General features: G+C 39.9%; 1 protein-coding gene across 1 annotated transcript; it reads left to right on the forward strand.

Moving 5' to 3' along the window:
* The first annotated feature begins 464 nt into the window (after positions 1-464).
* On the forward strand, positions 465-24,284 carry LOC148118599 (uncharacterized). The gene is made up of 4 exons (XM_087900569.1): positions 465-614; positions 16,897-17,023; positions 17,222-17,282; positions 18,290-24,284. The coding sequence occupies exons 1-4, from the start codon at positions 588-590 to the stop codon at positions 19,569-19,571; spliced, it is 1,497 nt and encodes a 498-aa protein (XP_087756695.1). The 5' UTR covers positions 465-587; the 3' UTR covers positions 19,572-24,284.
* Positions 24,285-24,422: the final 138 nt, after the last annotated feature.

The raw sequence follows: 24,422 nt of genomic DNA on the forward strand, positions 1-24,422 counted from the left end.
TTTTTCCTTATCTGATTCTTGTTCACCTCTTCTGGAATTCTGTGTTTCACAAAAAAATTGCCATCAGTTCACCTGACCTCTTAGTAAAGCCACAGAACAAAGATCTTTTGTGTCCTTAAATTTCTCTTTAGAATTGCTAATATACTGGCACCCTTCCACCTGTGGGACAGGGAATCCCTCCACTCCACCTTGAGGAAAGGGCTGTGAAAGCTGTTCCCACCGCGAGTGGGAGGTAGAAGGGAGTATGCCCGTGGAGTGCAGGGAGTTTGCAGAGTCTGCAAAGGAGCCAAGGGCTATAGTTATTGAAATGCAAATCACTGCAGGCTAGGCGTGGTCTGAGGTCTGAGTCAGGGGTGGAAGGCAGCCTGAGGAATCTATGGAGCTCTGCCTTTAAGGACCCGAAGGGCGGGACTCTTGTCACTTAAACCTCACCAGCCAATCAGAGCGCCCAGGCCGAACTTCCAGTCAGAAGTCGTGTGGAGCCCTTCCGGGAGAGGCTGTGCTCGCTGAGGTCTGCAGGAGGACCTGGGGCCGGAGATTTCTCGTGTTGTGCTGCCAGTGCTGCTGCAGAGATCTGGGAGAGGAGCATGGACGAGCGGGGAAACCACGACATGGTGAGCGAGGGGCTGCTGTCCCCAGTTCGGGAAGATCAGATGCAGGATCCCTCGTGGCGGGTCCTCAGGGCCGGGTGGGAATCTGCAGTCACATTCCGTGTCCTGTGAGCTCCCATGCGGTCCCTGCTGCTCCCTGGACCCAGGCACAGTCCTGTGAATAACTGTGCTCTGTGGGCTGCACCTATGCAGAGCAATGGGAGCAGGGAGCTGTGTGTGGGACCGTGTTTGGAGTCAACAACAGTGGGCTTTTGGTGCAGCTGTGGAAGGCGGGTTGCCTAACTCGGAGAGGCCTGGTTTCTCTAGTATGTTCTAGACGTTCAGCACTTTGCATTTAATCTTTACATGTAAGGTTCATTTACAGTTAATTTTGTGGAGGTTGTAAAGGCATCTCGTGTGTCGGGTAGCACTCCACTGCTTTGTTGTGATGTCCTAAGAGTAGGATTTGATGACATTAAGGACTTAAAAATGCTGGCCAGGTAGTAAGTCACAAAAAGTAGAATTTAGCTGCAGGGGGGCTGCTTCTAAAACACCCCACTCATAATTATATGCTAACCAGGCCTGGGAGAAATGAGCTTACTGTTTTAACAGCATGATCCAGAAATTTGGCTCTAAACCATTCCAAAGTAGACACCCCTGACTGATAACCAGCCTCTAGGCCCATTTCCATCTCAAAGAGGATTCTAACAAGCTGCTTAAGGCAGCACCACAGGGTCACAGCTGACCTGTGGCCTGGTGTGCCTTGAAGTTCTAATTTTGTCATTGAGAAAAGCACAGTTCAGACAGGGGTGAGACCTGACAGCAGGGGACGAAAATTTGAAAAGTAAGACCCTGTCCTGTTAAGGACTGGCCTGGTCAAGCAAGGCTTTCCTTTAGCCCTCAGGAAGGGAAAAGGAACATTCTTTTCTTTTTTTCTTTAAGATTTATTTATTACATGTACAATGTTCTGCCTGCATGCATTTCTGTATGCCAGTAGAGGGCATCAGATCTCATTACAGATGGTTGTGAGTCACCATGTGAGTGCTGGGAACTGAACTCAGGACCACTGAGGCACCTCTCCAGCCAGTAGAAGGAACATTCTTGAATGAGGGACTGACTGCCTGGGTCCTACGTATTGGGAGCTTTGCTTTACCTAAGGCTTTGATGTATTGAGAAAAAAACCAGAACTCAGAACTCTTCTAAAACCCAAAATGCAAAGCTGGTAATGGTTTGGGACCTGGGCCTTTGTGGAGGGTTCCTTCAGATCCTGAGAACCCCACTCTTCTCACCACCGGGAGCTATGGTTATCAATCCCAGGGCCAGTTTCGGCTTCATCAGTAGCATTCTTGACATACTCTGTGTTCTTGTGGAACACTGCTGAATCAGCCTCCTCCTGAATTTGTCCCATTGTAGGGTAGCTTCTGCTGACTTTATAGAAGCTCCCCATTTCTTTCCAGCCCCCCTGAAAGTATTAGACAAGATGCTACTTGGCAGGAGACACAGCTTGTGCAAGGCCTCCCCACCCCAGCTTTTACCTTTTCCACCTTCTCCTTTTTCTGTCATCCTCCTTCCCTGGCACTTTTCCCCTCAGGATTCTGTCACTTCTGCATCAGGACACTGGTGTCCTTCAGAAATATTCCTGATAATGACTTTGCTGTGTAAATCTCCCATCTGCCTAGGTGACTGGACCTGCAGTCTCCTGTCCCTGTCTAAAATTGTTCAGAGTGTAGCCTGGCACATGACCCTTAGAGAAATTAAGGATGGCAGCAAATGTGGAATGCAGAATCTGTCTGTGCTGCTCCCCTTTGAGCTTTACACAGAGATAGGTGCAGGCTCTCATTACAGAGATTTTTCTCTATTAATCTCCTAATTGTGTGGAGTGATTTCTCCCTGGGAAGACAGAGTAATTCTAGTGCAGCTGCATTTCCAACCTTTTAGAGTTGGGTCCAGGGGGGTCACGCAAAGATGAGAGCACCACCAAGTCTAATAAACCAGAAGCAAACTTTATTCCAGAAACCAGATCCTAGGAAAACCAGAAGTAAACTTAAAAATAAAAAAACTAAAAATAAAACACCTCGGGGCACAGAGGCTTATCAGCTAGCTGAGACCACAGCCAGAGATGGTGTTTGTTAGGCTGTGGCCCCAGACCAGTTTTTGAACCCACTTTTTATAGAAGGGACACCAGGCATTATCTCTGAACAAAAGAATTTTTACAACCTTGCCCTGACCCCTGGGTTGGTCAGGGGACACCCTAAAGAGGGGAGTGAGTGCTAATGTCAATAGGTAATTAGGCAGCCATCATGAAATATATTTCAAGGGAGATTACAACAAAGGTCACTAATTGCGAGAAAACAGATATCTTTAGCAATTAGTCAGAAAGGGACTGCTAGTAATACTAGAAGTTTAATAAATTAGAATTAACTGGTTCTTAAGCTGAGAATTTAGGAGATAGCAGTATGCTTTTCACATTATCTCAAGGTAAAACTCAGGTACTGACTGCCATATTTTATAACCTCCATTATCAGAGCTCATTAATTAAATCATTGTATTTGTCCACTGTCTCCTGGTACCTCCAGGTGTAAACTGGAGTCTTATGCCTCTTCTCTGGTGGCGCCGGTTTCCCATAACGGAGACAGTGTCTAACCCAGAGGTCACATATCTCTGTCTCCTAAAGGTTAACTCAGTTCATATTTGTCGTTTATCAGGGATGGCCAGGACACTACCCCCAATTTGTAGAGAGAGACACTCTGGTCTTGTAAATAAAACAGCCAGTTGTAAAATGACCAAGGCTTCCCAAGCATCTGAGAAAATATCTCACTGTGAATGAATGATCCTTGATCTGCTGAGAAAGCTGCTGACAGTCTGTTCTCATTCTCCTAGACTTAGAACTTTATATTTCTTTATTTCTACATTCTTATTTTTGGAATCTACATTTTTATTTTCTTATTCCTGGACTCTTCATTAGAAAACTGTTTCTGAGACGAGCGCTCTTCCACTGACTCAGGTGCCCTGATTTCAGACTGCTGCAGCCCATGGCAATGACTCTGTTGTCCTCCATATTACATCTCCAAACATCTTAGTTTAAATCACTGTGCTACCTCAGAGTTTTAAAATTATCCTTTTGAGTCATGGAGTCGACTGTCCTTTGCTGTTACAGGAAAATGGTTTGCCTGTGGAGCCTTCTGGCCAGAATAGGAGAATAGTTTATTGTGTACAGTGAAGGGGGAAATGGTAGGCTGTCAGCTGCTGGAGTCACTATTATGAAAAAGGATCCGACTCTGGCAGGGGGAGTTAATCTGTCATTTCACAGCATGTATTAATTCTTGTCATGTGAATGAAGACAGACCAGATTGGTGGGTGTACAATTTGGAAAAGTTACCTTGAGGCAATGAGTATTGAATTTGCAATTAGGAAACTCTCTGCGCAGATCTGTTTAGTTTGCGTCACACAGTTAAGTCAGCTAAGAGATTGAGAAACAGATGATTGACTGGAACTCGTGTGTCAGGTTACAGATCGCAGCAGCCGACATGTACATATAGCCACAAAGTAATGGCCTTCTGTCTATTAGGGAAGGGCCTACTCTTTTTCAAAGTCAGTATAACTAAGTTTTTAATCTTAAAAATGCAGTATTTTTATCATTTTAAAAAGTCACTTAACTTGGTATTGTTTTTAACCTTTTCTTTATGTACATTAGTGTCTTCTCTCTATTTGTCTCCGTTCTCCAGTGTTTTGTGATTATTAAGAATTTTATTCCTTTTCTCTCAAGTGCTATTGATTGATTTTTTTCTGTTGATAGCAGTATTTCCTACAGCCCAGGATTGCCTGGAACTATGAAGTTGCCAATTGCTTTGAACACCTAATCCTGCCTCTGCTGCCCAGTGGTGGGAAGACAGTCTTGCAACTCCTTCCAGGCTGGGCCTTGGCTGATCAGTGAGTAGGGTAGGAGACCAGGGAGTGGTGTCCTCCAACCTCTCTGACTTTTCCTGGGGAGTTACAGTTGAAGAAGGACGTGTGCAGGAACTGAGTTCACTGATCAACTCTGAAGCTGATGCAGGCACAGCACAGAAAGGGAATGGCAGGAAGGAGAGAACAACTTTCCTGCTTTGGCAGTAGTTAATATTAGCAATGTGGTCAGGTTACCAATTTTAGATGCTTCATAAATATTTTGTGTGGCCATTTCTGGAGGTCCACAGTCCAGGGCAATCAATAATCTGCGTAACCAAATTACTGCAGTTGCACTAGTTTAACCAAAATAGAGGATCTTTGTAAGGAGTTCTTACCCTGTTTACAGGACTGTTATTTTCCAGGTTTAGATCCACAGGTTTAGAGAAAGGTGTGAGCAATCCTTGGTGCACTCTTACACAGATCCCTGGACTCTGGAGTTTATAGCCCTAAAACCTGCTTCAACTTTTCAAAATAATTATTTGAGATAAAAACTACATCATCTCCATAGTCTCTTTCTTGGTCTTGTTGTTGTTAATCTATGAAAGACTTTTGGTTTATTGAATAAAATGTATTATGTGTCTTGGCGGTGTCTCAGCACATACTCTTCTTTGGGATGACCCTAGTTCAGATACCAACAGTCAAGTTGGTAGGCTCCATTTAATCTGACACCATCTCTATTTGTGCGTCACCTGTATGCATGTAGAAAGTATTCTCTTCATGCACAAAAATACACAAAAAACAGTAATAAACTTCTTTCAAAAGTGCTTGTGACTTATAAAGCAATTAGAGCAAAACCATTTGCTTTGGGTGCATACTGATTCTTTCAAAATCTGTTATCATGCATTTTATTTGGGAAATTTTTCATTGGCTTCAGGGAGTCATCTAGCATAGAACACAAAATGGTGTCTTAGTGATCCTAACAGATGACATCCTTTCCTTTATCGGAAGAGAATGAGATTCTTTCAGTAGTTGAAACTATTTTCTACAATGTCAAAACATAAAAAGACTTCAAGCAAATCTCCAATTTTGGTGGAACATCCTTGCCCAACTAATTTTCTTCATTTCTTTTTTTTTCCTTTCATTTGTTGATTTATTTTTTATTTTTTGAGACAGGGTTTTTCTGTAGCTTTGAAGCCTGTTCTGGAACTCACTCTGTAGTCCAAGCTGGCCTCGAACTCAAGTTTTTTAAAATATTTATTATGTATACAATATTCTGTCTGTATGCCTGCAGGCCAGAAGAGTGCATCAGATCACATTACAGATGGTTTTGAGCCACCATAGGGTTGCTGGGAATTGAACTCAGGACCTCTGGAAGAGCAGTCAGTGCTCTTAACCACTGAGCCATCTCTCCAGCCGCCAACCCCAAAAATTTTTCTGTGTGAGTGGCAAAGGAGAGAAATGAGAGCATAGGATGAGTGGTGGCTGTGATTACTTGGAGTTTGATTTTGATTAGGGTCTTGTCATTCTTGTGTAAGGGACCACCATATATATTTGTAGGTCTGCGTTTGTGTCTTGTTTTGCCAGTGGTGTCATCTGTGCTGCTGATTTTATTAATTGTAGTCTCATTATGTTCATTTTCTGGAAAATAATGGACCTTCACCAAATTTGTATTCATAAAATGTCTTGTCATGAGTTCCTTGAGTTTTTATTGTCTTGGGAACTTTCTGTGGAGAGACAGTTTTAGTTTTCTCTACTTGATTTTAGAGGCTTGCCTTGTCTCATTTCCTGGCATTTCTGTGTTCTCCATTTGTTGCTATCTTTGTTTGGTTTTTGCTGCTTTAGTAATTGGCTCTTGCACTGAGTTGTCAATATCTCTCAGCTAGTGGGTGTGGGCTGGATTAAAGGGAAAGCTGAGCCTGAGACAGTGACTAAGCAAGAGAGAAAGCCAGGAAACCATGTTTCCCATGTGCTGCCTTCAATTATTAGCTTGAGTTTTTATCCTAATCTCCCACCAGGCGGGATTGTGAACTAGGGGTATCAACCACATAAACCTGTTCATTATCTGAGTTGCTTTTGCTTAGAGACTTTAATGACGGCCACGGAGAAGAAACTTGGAACAAAAAAAAATGGTGCTTCAAAGGTGATTTTGTTGTTTCAAAGGACCCTTCGTGAAAGTTGAGATATGGGGGGATGTTGAAGGTATTAGGACTCCAGATGGTAAAACCATAGAAAGCTGTTCACAGAGCTTCATCAGCTGTTCTAGAAGGACCTGGAAAATTGTAGTGTTGAGAGTAATTGCCAACAGTAGAACTCAAGGGTATAGGATTTTAGTGGGTAAGGCTCTGCAGGGAACTGTGGACATGGCCTGGCCCATCTGCCTTGAAAGACATGCCTCATAGGATTTCCAGGTTAAAGTCCATGGCTCCTGAGGCACAATGTACCTTCCAGTTCCTGATGCACCCCAACCCCCAGCCAATGAAACATTCAGACTCCTTTGTGTTTTTCTGTATGATCCCTTAGTAGTCAAGGAAGCATGGAAGCTTCACAGGACAATTGGTTTTAGAGATTAATCTTGTGTACCCTATACAGTTTTGAACTTCATTATACTATGGCAAGTATAATTGTATTGATCCTGGAAATTGCCATTATCTTTTGTTTCTGATAAAGGCATAAAAGTCTGGTTGCTGTTAATAAATCAGTCACAGCCTTGACTTGCTGTGGTTCCGCTATCCAAGGATTGGCTTCATTCTTTGTGGCCCTATTAGGTGACCTTGGCCTGGTAAGTTAGCCCAAGTGCTTATAATACTCCATGAGAAATGTAGCTAGAGATTTGTGGGATATTTTAGCCCCAAATTTTTCTTATTCTCACCATGTACTGAAAAAGTAAGTAAGATGTTATTAAAAAGTAATGGGCTGATTTCTTAGATGAAATATTGCCTCTGTTGGGTGGTTATTCCTGAGACTCACTCAGGTCTACAGTGAAAAACAAATGGGCTTAGAAAGAAATGAAAAGTCTGCGTTTTGTAAAGAAAAACAGCAGTAGGTAGTTTCATATGGCAGTCAGGTGGTGGCAAAGAGGCAGGAATTTTCAAGGAGTTTGGCCCCATTGAAGAGAAGGCCCTGGCTCTGCAGTGGAAGTTTAGGAATGTGCCCCAAGGCTAAGACTCCATCCAGCTGAGCCTTTAATTCATGGAAGGAGTAAGGAAAGTGATTTCTAGTCCCAGGAAGGAACTTCATACAGAACCTGCAACAACAGATTGCAAGTTTGGTAGGGTCCATCCAAACTTGGCAGGGTCTCCTATGTTCTGGAAACAAGAAAGATGCAAAGTTTAAAAGTTATCGATGGATTCTTCTTCTGTGGTCAGTTCATCATTATTGTACCCATCTGTGTTCGACAGAGTCAGACCCTCAGTGAGGAGAGTGTGAGGGTTCATTGTATGCAGTGGTGAAGATGAAGGCGGGTTGAATTTGAGACCACAGGATGTGGGGATCCCAAGCTATGAGGCATCTGTCATTTCTCAATGTGTATGGGGATTGGAAGTAGCAAAAGACAGATTTGTGAGAAGTTGCAGAAATAGAGCTATCTGTGCCCTTTGAAAATGAAGCCCCATTGGCTGAGACAGAGGCACAGGATTTGCCCTGTTGAGTTTTTGTCTTTCTTGGATTCTATCTTCCTTTGCTTGTTCATATTCTGCTCTTTCATTTATGTTTTATTTATTCTTCTCTTATCCCAACCGCATCATTTCCTCTCAGTCCTCCACCTTTTCCCCAAACCTCCCTGTCTTCCATTTTCCTTTACAAAAATGAGGGCACTCATAGATACGAACCAGACATGGTGTTTTAGTTAGGGTTTCTATTGTTGTGATGATTTTGAGGTCTCATATATGCTCAGCCACACCCAGTCTCATCTCTCTTCATGTTGACTGTGGGTCAAGATGTACAATGTCCCCAGCATCGTGACTTCCTGCATGCTACCACGTGGCACCGTGATGATAATGGACTAAATCTCTGAAAACGTATGCTGCCCAAATGAATTGTTTTCCCTTTATAAGAGTTGCCATGGTCATGGTATCTCTTCACAGCAATAGAAACTCTAACAAAGGCTGTACATGTTTTATTATTCATTAGAGAGAAAATAATATGAGAATCACTGCTAATAAACCTCTGATACAATCATATTGCTCATAGGCTTGCATAGTTGCCCCTCATGTGTTATTAGTAGAAAATCTAGTGATCACATATAGTCATCCTTTAGTTCATGTTAAACAACAATAGCAACTATTAACTCAGTGTGTTGATAGTACAGCACATAGTACTATAACTGTGAACCAACAACCTCCTTTTATTTTTCACCCCAGGAAAATTTAAAAGAGAGTAGTTTCCCAACAATTCCAATTCAGTAATTGGAAAATTTCTACCTATTTTAGAAAAGTATTCTTCAAAACTCCTTGATTTACTGGCAGGTGGAATATTTACTTTGGTAAGCGTTGTTTCAGCTTCTATAGTTGGAGTCTTAGCATTCAAGCAAAACTTCCAAACACCTCCATTTACAATTCGCTAGTTAAAATGTTTCTAAATTAGAAAAAGCTCAAAAAAATTGATATTGATTTCATAGAATGATTGGATGGAGAAAAACAACCTAAGAACATAAAGATTATGAAATTCTCCCACTTCCAGTTCTCTTGAAATATAAGTGAATATAAAGAAAGTTGTTATAAGCTCCTTCTTGTGTAGAAAACTGCCAGGCTTTGAATAATGAGCCAATGGCATAGAATGAAATGTTTACTGGAATTTGTTTTAAAATATTCAGTATATAATTATCCATTATGAGTTCTAGGCCAACTGGAGCTTTCTAATGAGATCTTGTCTCGAACAATGCAAAATTATATTTTGCTATATTCATGTGCCTGTGTTTATGTGTGTATGTGTGTGTGCTACTAAGACATTTCTTACTATCGTACTCACTTTGTAGACCAAACGGGCTCAAATTGAAAAAGATCTCTCAGACTCTCATACCATGCTTGTCTATATTCATTTCTGATAATGGCATGACAGGGAGCAGCGGCTGACACCTGAAATGACTAAGAGATATTGTCCTGAAACCCCTGTGCCAGGAGCCATGTGACTTCTTTGTGGGACAAGGGTTGGAAATAGCATGAACAAATTCTCCTTTTTGGCAAGGTCAGGGAGAATTTAACCCATTTTTGGCAAGGCCGGTGGATAGTTTGCTGTATAATTCTGGGCTTGATAGCAGGAGCCTATGTGCTACCTGCTCTCCTTGGTTTTCTCTTTCCTTACACAAATCATATTGCTGGCTGCTCCTAGTTTCCCTTTCTTAGAACCATAAGTGAGATGGGTATTGCACTAGAAAAATTGTCCCTTGATGACTCTCAGAAGTAAAGGGACAATTGTGTGGTGAGTGTGTTATTTGTTAAACCATTTTCACAGCTCTAAAGTTTATTAAGTAGAGATTTTTCTCATGAGTCTGTTTTGAGACACACTCTCACTTTCTAACCCTGTTTGGCCTGGCACTCATTAAGTAGTAGATAGGCTAGCCTTGAAACTTGCAGAGATCCACTTGCTTCTGCCTCAAATGACCACACCTGGCTAAAAGAGATGTTTATCACGGACCTAGCTCAGATATTACTAGAAAGAAAGGACTTTGGGAGTGTATGGTCTTGTGAGGGAGAGCCATACTTAAGAATTGGTAGAAAGCTGAGCTCTGGCCACATCACTGGGTGAGGTTTCAGCAGGGGTGGCAGGCAGCTGCGTCTAGCAGAGCAGGAACATTGGTACTTTGATGGGTCACAGAGCTCAGCAGTTAGGGTACAAGGAAGGAAGTTGGCCAGGCCTGGGAGAAGACAAGACTCATCATGTGGAGACTGTAAGTTTGGGTGAAGAGGGGGCAAGAAGAGCATTTTCACGCCATGATTTTTACAGAGTGAAGGCGTAAGTCACAGCCCACACCAGTTTGGAATTATGATTAATGGAATGGTTATTTATTCAGAGGGGAAAAAACTTACAGATTACCGTCCCAGACAACAGCCCCTCCGCGCAAACAGGAAAGGATTCTAGGAGCTGGAAGCGGAGCCGGAAGCCAAAGACCTAGTGGAGGACAGGTGCTGCTTTTTTAAAGAGAGAGAGAGACCACGCCCCAATGGGCTGGTAACTCAGCAGCGATTGGCTGAAGGAGAGTAAAGAGCTCCTGCAGCATCTCCCCCTTTTGTTTAAGTAAGAGTTCTAAGCCTATTACGAAATCATCTATTATCATCTATGATGATGCCTATTATGACATCATCTCAACCAGGTGGAGTTGTTGTTATGGGGCCCCATCATCTTCCTGGAAACTTCAAATGTCACTTCAGGAAAAACTCATTGTTCATTGTGGAAAACTTAAACATTAATCATATAGACATATACAGACATACATATATTCAATGAAAGACATGATAGATATATTTAATGAAAGGTATGATAGATATGAAGAAAAGTAAAGATGTTTTCTAAACTCATATTTCTTTCTGTCCCATATCATGGCTCTTGACATGAGACAGAAACTCCAGAAACTCTGGGTTTTTCTTTTAACAACAGGCTTGGAATTAGAGAGGGACTGAGACAGAGTCCAACTCTAAAACCAGCTCTATAAATTTAGAAATATGATTTAGTATATTTTACTTATAGAACCTATTCAGTTTTCTTGATAGTCCCTATTGGGCCATTATTTTCCATCTGTCAGTATTCACATATCCAGGGTCCCTTGAACTTTTCAAAGATCAGTGTTTTCCTGTGAAGATAAGAACAGATCCCTGCCCCCATTCTATATGTTTTTTTTACCAACTGTATGAATATCATCATTGTAGATGAGCTGTCATTTCTCCTTCCCAAGAGGTTTCTCCTCTTCAAATCGAACCTTTATTAATTTTGATGGTATCCACAATTTTTCTTCTCCTGTGGAAACAAGAGCAAAACCCCTTCCCCAACGTAGCACATCTCCTGGCTTCCATTGAGAGGTCAGCACGTCTTTGAAATAAGCAGGTTGGTTTAGTTCAGAAGTTTTTTCCATTATCCAATGCCTCTCTGCTGCTGTCGTTCCTTTCTCATTAGCATTAAGAAAATTCAAGGTTAATAAAGCATTATACAATCTATTTCTGGGGGTATCTTTTGTCCTTTTCTGTTTATTTAGCATATCCTTTATAGTACGATTTGATGTTTCTATAACTGCCTGACCTGTAGGATTATTTGGTATACCTGTAACGTGTTTTATATTATAATAAGCAAAGAAGCGTTTCATTTTCTTAGATACATTTGCTGGACCATTGTCTGTCTTTATTTGTGCAGGTATACCCATGATGGCCATAACTTCCAATAAATGTGTGATTACCGAATCAGCCTTTTCTGAGCTCAGGGTAGTTGCCCATTGAAAACCTGAATATGTGTTTATGGTGTGGTGTACATATTTTAATTTACCAAATTCCATAAAATGGAACACATCCATCTGCCAGATTTCATTCCTTTGAGTACCCTTTGGGTTACTCCCTGCAGGCAACGGTGTTTGATTATAGAAAGAACAAGTAGGACATCTCTTTATAATGTCCTTAGCTTGTTGCCATGTAATAGAAAACTCTTTCTTTAAGCCTTTACTATTGACGTGATGTTTTTTATGAAATTCTGAGGCCTAAAGAACGCTTCCAATCAATAATTGGTCAATTTCAGTGTTACCTTGTGCTAGAGGGCCAGGCAGACCGGTATGGGACCGGATGTGTGTTATGTACATTGGACAAAGCCTATACCTTATTACGTCCTGTACCTGAATAAACAATGAAGTCAAGTCTGTCATCTGGTATGAATTCAGCGGTTTCAATATGTAAGATAACTCTTTCTGCATATTGTGAATCTGTAACTATATTAAGAGGTTCTTTAAAATCCCTTAGCACCATAAGAATGGCATGTAATTCTGCCTTCTGGACAGAATTATAAGGGCTTTGTTCCACCTTACTCAATTCTTCCGATTCATAACATGCTTTCCCTGATTTATTTGCATCTGTATAAAATGTCCGGGCTCCAGTTATTGGAGCATCACGTACAATTCTAGGAAGAATCCAAGAAGTTCTTTTTATGAGGTTAAGTCTATCACTTTTGGGATAGTTGCTGTTAATTTCTCCCAAAAAATTAGCACAAGCTCTTTGCCGTGGTTCATTATCTTTCCATAACTTTCTTATTTCCTCAGTAGTAAAAGGCACTATAATATCTGCTGGATCTATACCTGCTAGTTGACGAAGTCTCAGTTTACCTTTTATAATTAATTCAGAGACCTTTTCCACATAAGTTTTTAATTTTTTACTTGGTTTATGAGGTATAGATATCTACTCTAAAATAATATCTTCCCTCTGCATTAAAATCCCTGTAAGAGAAATTCTGGAAGGCAGTATGACTAGGATGGAACTAAGATTCGGGTTCACCCTATCCACATGTGCCTCCTGTAATTTTTCCTCAATCATTGTCAGTTCCTTTTCTGCTTCAACTGTCAATTTTCTGGGACTATTCAAATCTTTATCACCATCTAAGGTTTTGTTTAAATGAACTATTAGATCAGGTGTCATCCCAACAGCTGGTCGTAGACTGGAAATGTCACCTAACAATCCTTGGAAGTCATTAAGAGTCCGTAACCAGTCTCTCCTAATTTGTGCCTTTTGCGTTCGAATTTTCTCTAACCCTATTCTGTAACCTAGGTAATTAATAGAATCTCCTCTTTGAATCTTTTCAGGGGCAATTTGTAATCCCCACCTAGGCAAGACTTTCTTTACTTCTTCAAACATACTTTCCAAAATATCTTTATTTGAATCAGATAATAAAATGTCATCCATGTAATGATAAATTATGGACTTGGGAAATTGCTTACGAATTATTTCCAATGGCTTATTAACAAAATATTGACACAATGTTGGACTATTGAGCATCCCCTGTGGGAGAACAGTCCATTGATATCTCCTAGTACCCTGAGAATTATTGTAAGTAGGCACTGTGAAGGCAAATTTTTCTCTATCCTTTTCTTCCAAAGGTATAGTGAAAAAACAATCTTTCAAATCAATAACTATAAGAGGCCATCCTCTTGGTAATAGAGAAGGCAAAGGAATTCCAGATTGTAGTGGACCCATTAGTTGAATTACCTTGTTGACAGCTCTTAGATCTGTCACCATTCTCTTCTTTGAAGATTTTGATTGTGAAGGAGCTAAATAACCAACAAATATACTTTAAAGGTATCTTTAATTCAAAATATAGGTCTAAGCATATGTTGTTTTGGAAAAGAGGTTCTTCTTTTGTTTCCACAGAAGATGAAAACCTGTGGATTGCTTCCAGACTAATATGGCTTGATGGACCAAGAGCCCCTGACAGGTCACTTTGACCACCCCTCAAAAAATTACTTCACCCAATAAACAGCAGGAAGCAGTTTGGAGAGTACTATGCCCAAATTCCAAAATATTGTTTACATTTAAAGGGGAATATGCTATAGAGATTTACGTGGGTATGGATCTTGGTTTATTGATACAAATTCAAGGTCAATTTTGTTATACTGTGTTTATGCCTTTTTTATGTTGATTAAGGTATTATCTTTTTGAAGCTCATTTAAAAGTGTAATATATAATTAAGAAATACTGGTTAATAGATACCCATCTATAATAGTCAAGCTTGTAGTCATGTTAGGTTTCTAGATGCACAGAGATATATTTCAAATAGATAGGTATTTGTCAAACCTTTCAAAGACTGCAGAATATGGCATTTAAAATGTTTTAAGAACTTAGGACTTTTCATGCCAGTAAGATACATCTGTTCCTGGCACCAATTGCTTCAAGAGGAGGATGGGCATTGAAGAAGCTCCTTAAGGAGTATATTAGCCATTTGGGCAAGAAACTGCTCTTGCTTGGACTGCTTGATGGTATTCTGTACATTCTGGAGGACACAGAAGAAAGTGACTGAAAAACTGCCAATATAGGTGACACTGTCTTTGAAATTTCCTGCTTTGTGGAAACGTCTGCCAGATGCTATGGGCCAGTAGGCTGAAGATGGATGCCCCAACAGTACAGAAGAATTTTGGGTGACTGTGAGATATCTCTGTGAATTCTAGAGTTTTGGAAGTTGCTTACAATGTACTTCCTGTTTACTTAGGTAATATTATATCCTTCAGGAGTCTTTGATGGAATTTTAAAATAGAAAGCTATTATTATAGTTTTCCTTAGATATGATTAAAGATAAAGTGGATATAAATATTGTAACTGTAATTCTTGCTTGATACCTGTTTTGTTATGTGTAATTTTTCTATGTTAAAGTTAAAACCTTTCTTCTTATTGAAACAGAAAAGGGAAGTATTGTGGGGTTCTCTTCTGTATGCTGTGATTTTCATTAATGAATAATGAAACTACTTTGGACCTATAGCAGGACAGAACTGAGGTAGGCAGGGAAAACTAAACTGAATGTTGGGAGAAGGAGGCAGAGTCAAGGAGAAGCCATGGAGTTGCTGCTGGAGACAGACATGATGAAAGTTTGCTAGTAGGCCACAACCTCGTGGACATGCACAGATTAATGGAGATGGGTTAAATTAATATGTAAGACTTAGCCAATAAGAAGCTAGAGCTAATGGGCCAAGCAGTATTTTAATTAATACAGTTTCTGTGTGATTATTTCGGGGTTAAGCAGCCAGGAACAAGCAAGTGTCCTTACGGCAACATGGAATGATGGATACTTGTGATCCTCCAAGTAGGTACTGGCAAGTGAGCCCACCTGTATGCAAGACCAGCAAGAACTCTTCTGCACTGTGCTTATTATTTATGCTCCACATTTGTATTGCTAATGTTTTCATCTGTCCTTTTGTAACTGTTTAAACATGCTGTCAGGGACAAGCCTTGACAAAACGACTTCTTGCCAGGGTAGGGGCCTGGGGATTTAGAAATATAAGTAAAGAATACTAAGACTTGTAAAAAATAATAAAACAGAAACCAAAGAAAAGTCCCGGGAGGTGTTCCTGTGAATACTGAAATCATCCGTGTTTAATTTTCCATAAGGCAGCGAAAGACTTTTTAAACGTGATATAAATGACAACTTGAGCAATGAATTGCTTCAAAACTTTGAGACACCAAGTCATTAGCATTCTGTTGTTTAGGCTGTGAAGCTACCCTAGACCAAATATCCTGAAGGTAACCACTCCCCAGGTTTGAATAACCTGACCATCTATGAGGATGGAATGGGTCTACTTGTATGAGCCATTTTAATGTCAAAAGAACCAAGATAACACATCCTGAGTCGGGACATGTAGCTACACTTGTCAACCATTTTGAACAACCTCCAAACTCTTTGAACATCAGACAAGGTGGAAATAGGATCACGTTTTTGGGCCTCCACAACATGCAGTGCCATTTAATAAAATCTCATTGATGTTACAGTTTAATTTGGGGTAGTTCAGGTTTCTAGAAGGCGAATACAGAACTGGAGTGAATATATAAGTCTGTAAAGACATAACTAAAAAAAAACTCTTTCTGTTTCTTTTGTTTGTTGGTTTGACTATTTTTGCATGGGAAATAGGGTCTTTATTTGTTTGTTTGTTTATTTATTATTCATTGTTTTTACAAGACAGGGTTTCTCTGTAACTCTGGAGCCTGTCCTGAAACTAGCTCTTGCAGAACAGGTTGACCTCAAACTTACAAAGATCGGCCTGCTTCTGCCTCCCATGTGCTGGGATTAAAGGTGTATGTTACTACTGCCCGGCAGGGTCTTTACTTTTAAGGTTTGTTTATTATATATACAATATTCTGTCTGCATGTATCCCTGCAAGCCAGAAGAGGGCACTTGATCCCACTATGAATTTTTGCGAGCCACCATGTGGTTACTGAGATTTGAACTCAGGACTTCTTGAAGAATAGCCAGTGTTCTTAACTGATGAGATATCTCTTCCCCTGGAGGCAGGGCCTTATTATGTACTTCTGACTGTCCTGGATCTGATTGCATAAACTAGGTTGGTATTCACCTCTGGAAATTCTGAGTGTAGTGGTTTAATGGTGTGATCCAATACACTCAGCTTGCCCATCTTATTTTTCTATTTTGTAGTTAGGAATTGTACACTTTTATTCATGTGTACTCTGAACTGTTGATTTGTTTCCTTTTGTTGATCTGTTTCTTTCTCTCTCTCTCTCCATTTTTTATAGTCATTTCTCTTGCAAGGTGATAAGCCATTCGCAGTCTTCAGAAATGACAGAGGTGAACCTCCTTTTAGTTTCCTTCTAAAGTGACTTGGGAATTAACCTATACTGTCTGTATCATGGAATAAGTATGAGGAACACCACAATTATATGAGTATACTGTCAAAGAACTATGCATTTACAATGTTGTCAGTATCATGCTTTCTGTTGTACACATATGTGGGATATTTCAGAATGCAGTGACCTATGATGATGTGCATGTTGACTTCACTTGGGAAGAGTGGGTTTTGCTGGATCCTTTCCAGAAGAATCTCTACAAAGATGTAATGCTGGAGACCTACAGGAACCTCACTACCATAGGTAAGACTTGATTTTCCTTGATGTTTTAAAATAAGAGGAGAACTGTTAATTGGTTTTTGGTGTTCTTCTATAGTTTGATTGGGAAAGAAGAGTGAGGAGAACAAATCAGGCATGGTTCTAAGGTTCACTGAAGATAGTAAATTAAAGTTTGCACAATTTTCAATAATATAGCATACATTTTCTGGTACTATATTTTAGGATACAGTTGGGATGACCATAATATTGAGGAACACTGTCAAAGTTCTCAAAGACATGGAAGGTAATTATGTGCAAGATGATACAAATGTGCCTCTGAAGAAATTGTAATGTGTCCTGGAAGTTGTAAACAGAAGCAACAGTGTAAATAAACATAAATTCATGTACATTGAACATTATTAAATTCTCACAAAATCATATGCCTCAATTTCAGGTAGGTGAATTGTATTTGCAAGGCATTCTTTTAAGAAAGAAGACAAGGAAACAATGCCTTAACATATATCACCATTTGAATCATAGTTCTATGAGAGCCATGCTGTAGAACTGCCCCAATCTATTTAGTTTTATACCACTCATATTACAAAAGGTATACATGTTGAATAGGTGACAAGTATATCTCCAAAACTTTCTAATATACATACAGCCCATAGTATTCAGTTTCCCAGCTTCATTGTTAATACAGCATCAAATTCACACTGCAGAAAAGCCCTATGAGTATTAGGAGTATGTAAAAACTTCTGTTTGTCCTACGTGACTTAACAAATAGAGTATGAGTCAAAAGTATAGGATAATTTATAAATGAAATGAGTGGTGAAGCTCTCAGTTTTTCTACTTCTATTGAAATATGTGTAAAATCTCACATAAAAATATTCTGTGGGCTGGAGAGGTGGCTCAGTGGTTAAGAGCACTGACTGTTTTTCCAGAGGTCCTGAGTTCAATTCCCAGCAACCACATGTTGGCTCACAACCATCTGTAATAAGATCTGGTGCCCTCTTCTGGCATGCAGGTATACATGGAGGCAGAATGTTGTATATATAATAAATAAATAAATCTTAAAAAAATTTTCTGTATATGTGAACCAAGTAACAGGGGATCTTTCCATCACCACTATCTTCAAAGATGCAAAACAGCCCTTAATAAAGGGAAACAACATAAGTATAAACACAGTGATAAAATCTTAGATTTCATCTTTACAATTGCACCAAATTATAAAATTTATTCATAAGATATATTGATTCAACAGTGTTTTGAATGTGGTAAAGATTTTATGTGTGCCAATTATCCTTGCAGGCATGAAAGAAGTCATACTGGAGAGAAACCTTCTGTATATAATCAGTGTGTTACAGCCTTTGCATATGACAGTCATGTTCAAAGGCATGAAAGAACACATGCTGGAGATAAACCCTATAAATCTAGCCAATGTGGCAATGCCTGTGCACATGGTAGAAATCTTCAAATGCCTAAGAGAACTGGAGAGAAACGCTATCAATGTAATCAATGTGGTAAAGCCTTTAGAGAACAAGGTCATTTTCGAAGACATAAAAGAACACATCCTGGAGAGAAACCCTATGAATGCAATCACTGTGGTAAAGCATTTGTACGTCATGATAATCTTCATGCACATAAAAGAACACATACTGGAGAGAAACCCTATGAATGCAATCAATGTGGTAAAGCCTTTTCTCAGCCCAGTCATCTTAAAACACATAAAAGAATACATACTGGAGAGAAACCCTATGAATGCAATCAATGTGGTAAAGCCTTTGCCCAACAAATTACTCTTCAAATACATAAAAGAACACATACTGGAGAGAAACCCTATGAATGCAATCAATGTGGTAAAACCTTTTCAGACCACAGTCATCTCCGAGCACATAGAAGAATACATACTGGAGAGAAACCCTATGAATGTAATCAATGTGGTAAAGCCTTTTCACATCATAGAGATCTTCAAATACATAAAAGAACACATACTGGAGAGAAACCCTATAAATGCAATCAATGTGGTAAAGCCTTTTCTCACCCCAGTCATCTTCAAACACATAATAGAACACATACTGGAGAGAAACCTTATGAATGCATTCAATGCGGTAAAGCCTTTTCTCAGCCCAGTCACCTCCAAAGACATAGAATAACACATACTGGAGAGAAACCCTATGAATGTAATCAGTGCGGTAAAGCCTTTAGAGAACAACGTCATCTTCGAAGGCATAAAAGAATACATACTGGAGAGAAACCCTACGAATGCAATCACTGTGGTAAAGCATTTGTACGTCATGATAGTCTTCATGCACATAAAAGGACACATACTGGAGAGAAACCCTATGAATGCACTCAATGTGGTAAAGCCTTTACACAACAAATTACTCTTCAAATAAGAACACATACTGGAGAAAAACCCTATGAATGCAATCAATGTGGTAAAGCCTTTTCAATCCACAGTCACCTCCAAACACATAGAAGAACACATACTGGAGAGAAACCCTACGAATGTAATCAATGTAGTAAAGCCTTTTCATGTCATAGGTATCTTAAAAACCATGAAAGAAGACATGCTGGAGACAAACTATGAATGTAATCAACATGGTAAAGTCTTTATACAACACAATCCTCCCTAAACAAATAAAACAACATATTGGAGAGAAACCCTCTGATTGTAAACAATGTGGTAAATCCTTTCCACATCCCAGTAATCTTCAAACACATAAAAGAACATGTAATGGAGAGAAACTCAATGAATGTAATCTGTGTGCTGAAGATTTTATATGTTTAAGTAGTCTTTAAAATCATGAGAGGAATCATACTACATGGAGTCCTAAAAATATAGTTGGTGTAGTAAAGCTTTGCATTGTATATAGGAGTAAAACTTTTTGTGTGCAGTCAATCTGCAGACGTCTTTGCATCTCACACTAGTCTTTGAATACGTGTAAAAATACCAAGGTCTTATTATAAAGTATTTGGTAAGATCTTTATTCAACATACTTGCATTCAGTTACACAAGAATATTTTGTAGAAAAAATATTGACAGTGTCGACAATCTGTTCAATGTTCACGATGTCCAATTTTACCTTGTTTCCCTTGCAAACAAATGTAAAAAATGAGTTTATGAAGCCATTGTATGAGGTAAAATGGCCAGTCAAAGAAACACACTCTGACCCTGTAACCAGAGCCAAAGAAACGCACTCCATCCCTAATCAAGTGAGCATGAAACCAACCAGTCTATGGGCAGGAAAACTAACAAATCCTTGAGCACAGAAGCAAACAATCACTAGCCCAAAATCCAGCCAATCTCTGAGCTTGTTCAAGCTAATGGATTGAAATCTGAGCAGTTCCCAGTCTGAAAATCTTTCTGAAAACCCTGCCTGTAAGAAGCCCATTATATGCCTTTTGCCTGTTCAGTTGGCAGCTACCTGTTTCTGACAGAGGCATCTACTATCCTGGATTTGGTTCTCCCAAAAAAAATCTCTTCAATGATTTTTTGTGTGTGTGTGGAGCAGAGCAGAATCTCTTCTGGGAAATTTCTAGTTGAGCAGAGCAGAGAAGCAAGGGACACCTCTGCTGGGAAATTACATTACGGGTGCGGAGCAGAAGTAGCAAGTCTTTTGTAGAGCCAGAGCCGACTGCTATGTTTCTGTAGGTGTTTTCCCTTAGTTGAGTGAAGCAGAGAAGTAAAAACTTGGTCCATAGCTGAGAAGAGTGGACATCTCTCCTGGGAAACTCAATATTGTAACAGAGCAGAGAAGCGATAGACACCCCTGCTAGGAAACACCCCTGGAGAGTGGAGCAGTGTAGCAGTGACATCTCTGCTGGGAAGCTCTTTAACTGTTGACAAGAGCCCAGCTGTAATGGCTGTGTTTTGGCGAGAAGCAGGATTGCTACATCAACTGGAGACCTCCCATACTAGAACACAGCTCCAGGTATAGCCTGAATTCCTGACAGTCTGTACTCCTTTCTCCTCTCGGCTTTAAGTATTCCACATACCTTCCCTTTCATGCTTATTTATAGCCTGACTCCCAATAGTCAGGGTACCATTCTCTTCAGATCTGTAGGTATCCAGGATACCTTTCCCCCACAGTGTCAGGTATAGCCTGACTTCCCAACAGTCAGGGCACCTTACTCCTCAGCTGTAGATACCCAGGATAACTTCACAGCTGTAGGTACAGCCTGACTTCCCAATAGTCAGGGTATTTTCCCTCCAGAGTTGTAACTAACATTTTTAGTAGGAATTTAAATAATAATGTAACCCTTCTAGATTTTATACTTATCTTTATTTACATGAAATAGCTGGACCTAAATAAACAAATAAGATAAAATAAAAAAGAACACCAATCAATGTTTGAAAATGCAATATGGGCTGGGCGATGGTGGCATAAGACTTTAATTCCAGCACTTGGGAGGCAGAGGCATGCGGATCTCTGTGCAGGTCAGTAGCAGGTAGCAGGGCCGAAGTTGTGTGTGTTCGCATGAAGATAAAATAATAGGAAAAAATTACCTAGTACAGAGCCTGCCATTAATCTACACATAAATAAGGTAGCATGCTATCTCCCCAGGGGTTGGTATTTGATGTATCAATTTAGTAAGTAATCAAAGAATCCACTAATGAAGAGTTGTGAGGAAAAATAATAACTTGAGAAGATGTTGTTACAAATTTTACCCTAAAGTCTTCAAAAATTTCAGCACTGTTTTCAATCAAAGGCATATTAAAATCTAGGTGACAACATTGTGAAGGCCACGGTGGGGCTGTCTTGACTTCAAGGCCGTCCTGGGCTACAGATAAATTCCAAATGCTATGTAGCCAGCCGTGACTACATAGCATAGCCTGTCTCTAAGTTAGGAAATACGTATTTTGGACAGGATGGGGTGTAGCTCAGTGGTAAAGTACTTGGCTGGCATGCACAAGGCCCTGAATTCAATTCCCAGTTCTGGAAAACTTAAAAATGGCTACTCAAGCCAGCTCCATTTACCGTTTGTAGAAGGCTACAGACATACCACAGGCAAAGAGATGCTGAAGCTGTAATAAACTCATTGTTTGAAGTAAACCATGATGAGTAGTCAGGGAAAACCATTCTGTGTCCTGTTTCTCTGCCTTCTTCACTTTAGACTTCATAAGGTAATAGGGTGGTTTAGGAGGAAGGAAAACACTGTCAGGCCAAGACTGCCTGTTGTGAACAAGGTTTGTTTGCCAACACCATACTTGCTATTTTCTTGTTTCCATATATTAACAGGAATTTGCAGTCATGAAACAGATTATTATTAATATGTGTAGTAAACATTCTGAGAACAACTTTCTTAATACAATGGAATCAAAAAGGTCTGAGCTCCCAAAGTCCAATTGAAGAGAGAGAGAATCAATAATATGAGCAAAGGGGTGAAGACCATGAGGGGGATACCCAATGAAATGGCTTACCTGAGCTAATGGGAACTCACTGATTCCAGACTGATGGGGTGAACCAACATAGGACCAAACTAGGCCCTCTGAATATGGGTGTTTTTTTTTGACCACTGGTCCTTTTAAGCCTTTTGGTTCTAATGTTAGGCCCAGGGCATAGTTCTTTCAGTGACTCTGATTCTAGGGAGAAAGTGTTTCTTAGATTCTGGAGTCAAGGCTAAAACTGCTTCTTTCCCTGGCTCTTGGCTCAGAGTCGCAGTGCTTAGGGATTGGTTGGTTTCCTGCTCAGGGATTTGCTGGTTCCATGCTTCAGTTGGCCCTTTGACCCTACAGTTACTCCTAGCTTCCTCTGACTTACTCATGGCCCTTTGTCTCCCTGCCTTTCCGTGCATTTTTCCCCCATGTCTACTGTTTCAGCACACACTTGCTAAAGGGAAAGAAGCCAGTTATTTCTGTCTCCAATTTGGTTGTCTTCTTATCTTTGAAAAGTACGTTATATGCTTGGTTAGAGAATTAAATAAAATTCAGTGGAAAGTGAGAGCGGCAGTTCAAGCCTAGAGTTAGCAGCACCTGAGCAATGAGCAGTACTGCACCTGTGCCTCTCAGCTAGAAACCCCCAGTTCAATTCTCAGCCTTTGAGAGGCCAAGGCAGAAGGCAGGCTGTGAGCAGGAGACCAACATGGGTTACATAGTGAGTTTCAGACCAGGCTGGACTACAGTGTGAGAAAACTTGTCTCAAAAAAGAAAGATTAAATTGGTATTTCTAAAGTCAGAAATAATACCGCATATAGTTTAGTAATTACCCTTTCAATTAAGAGATTTCTGAGTGAGTGTGGAATGAGGGAACAAAGGGTGAATGATCCCAGTTTCCTTCTTTGTTCATTATAAATGCAGACCAACTGCTAACTCATTGAAGTTGTGCCCTACCTGTGAAGACTAAGAAATCCATATTTGTGTCCCAACCTGTAGCATTTTGGAAAACAGGAATTATGACTACTAAATACGGCCTTTCCCTTCCTTCAAAGTTGTATTAACACTACTAGAGCCTGAATCTCCAGCTCTTCTTCTAGATCCCAAAAGCAACCCACCAGGCTTATTTTGTCTGCTTTTATCAGGCACTATTCTTTCTAATTTTAACAAACTTTCTTAATGTCTTAATCCACAAGTTATATAGTATTGTCTTAGCTGGCTACTTCTGAATAGCAAAGAAGGTTTCTGTTTTATCAGTGAATCATCTTCAAAGTCCCCCCATAAGTAGTGAATTTCTTCTGCTAGATTTGTTTCTGCAGCACATTTCTGGGTGTCTCACAAATTCTGGAGTAGTTTTCTTTGGGATCTGTTTACACTGTGGTACCAATTAAAGCGCTTTAATTGATTTATACTGTTTCTGTATTAATTTATAAATATAGTTAGCTTAAGCGAGCACGTAATTATAACAGTGCTCTTAATAATAAAAGGTGATCATTAAGTATGTCCCAGTAATGTCACATACATGAATAAATGTAAACTGGCTTCATTTGGATGAACCTATGTGAGTTGTGAATTTAAAATAAGGACACTTCTGGGCAATAATGGCCCATGCCCTTAGTCCCAGTACTTTGGAGACAGAAGCAGGTGGATCTCTTGAGTCTCAGTCTAGGCTGCTCTACAGAGAGAGTTCTAGGGCAACCAGGGCTATACAGAGAGACCCTGTGTGTGAGGGGATGGTTAAAGACACTCCTTACTCAAGCTTAATTATGTTACTACCTGAAGGAGAAATATCACATTTAGCACATACAGCCCCATTGTATGGTGGAAGGGATAGTAACTGTTAAGATGGTAGACTAAAAGAATACTACTGTTCAAATACCTAAGGGTGGAATTACCAAAATAAAGAATAGCTAGTTGTATATCTGAGTTGTTGTGTCCATTTTATCCATGGTTTGTTTAGAGTTAGAACAGTCTTTGAAGAGTCAGACAGTGAAGAATTTGCCTTTGTTAGTCCCATATAGTGGTTCCTACATTTGCTTGTTTGTTGTTATATTTCTTTTCAAA

This window comes from Myodes glareolus, chromosome 22 (assembly GCF_982192425.1).
Source record: "Myodes glareolus chromosome 22, mMyoGla1.1, whole genome shotgun sequence".
Classification (NCBI taxonomy): Eukaryota; Metazoa; Chordata; class Mammalia; order Rodentia; family Cricetidae; genus Myodes; species Myodes glareolus.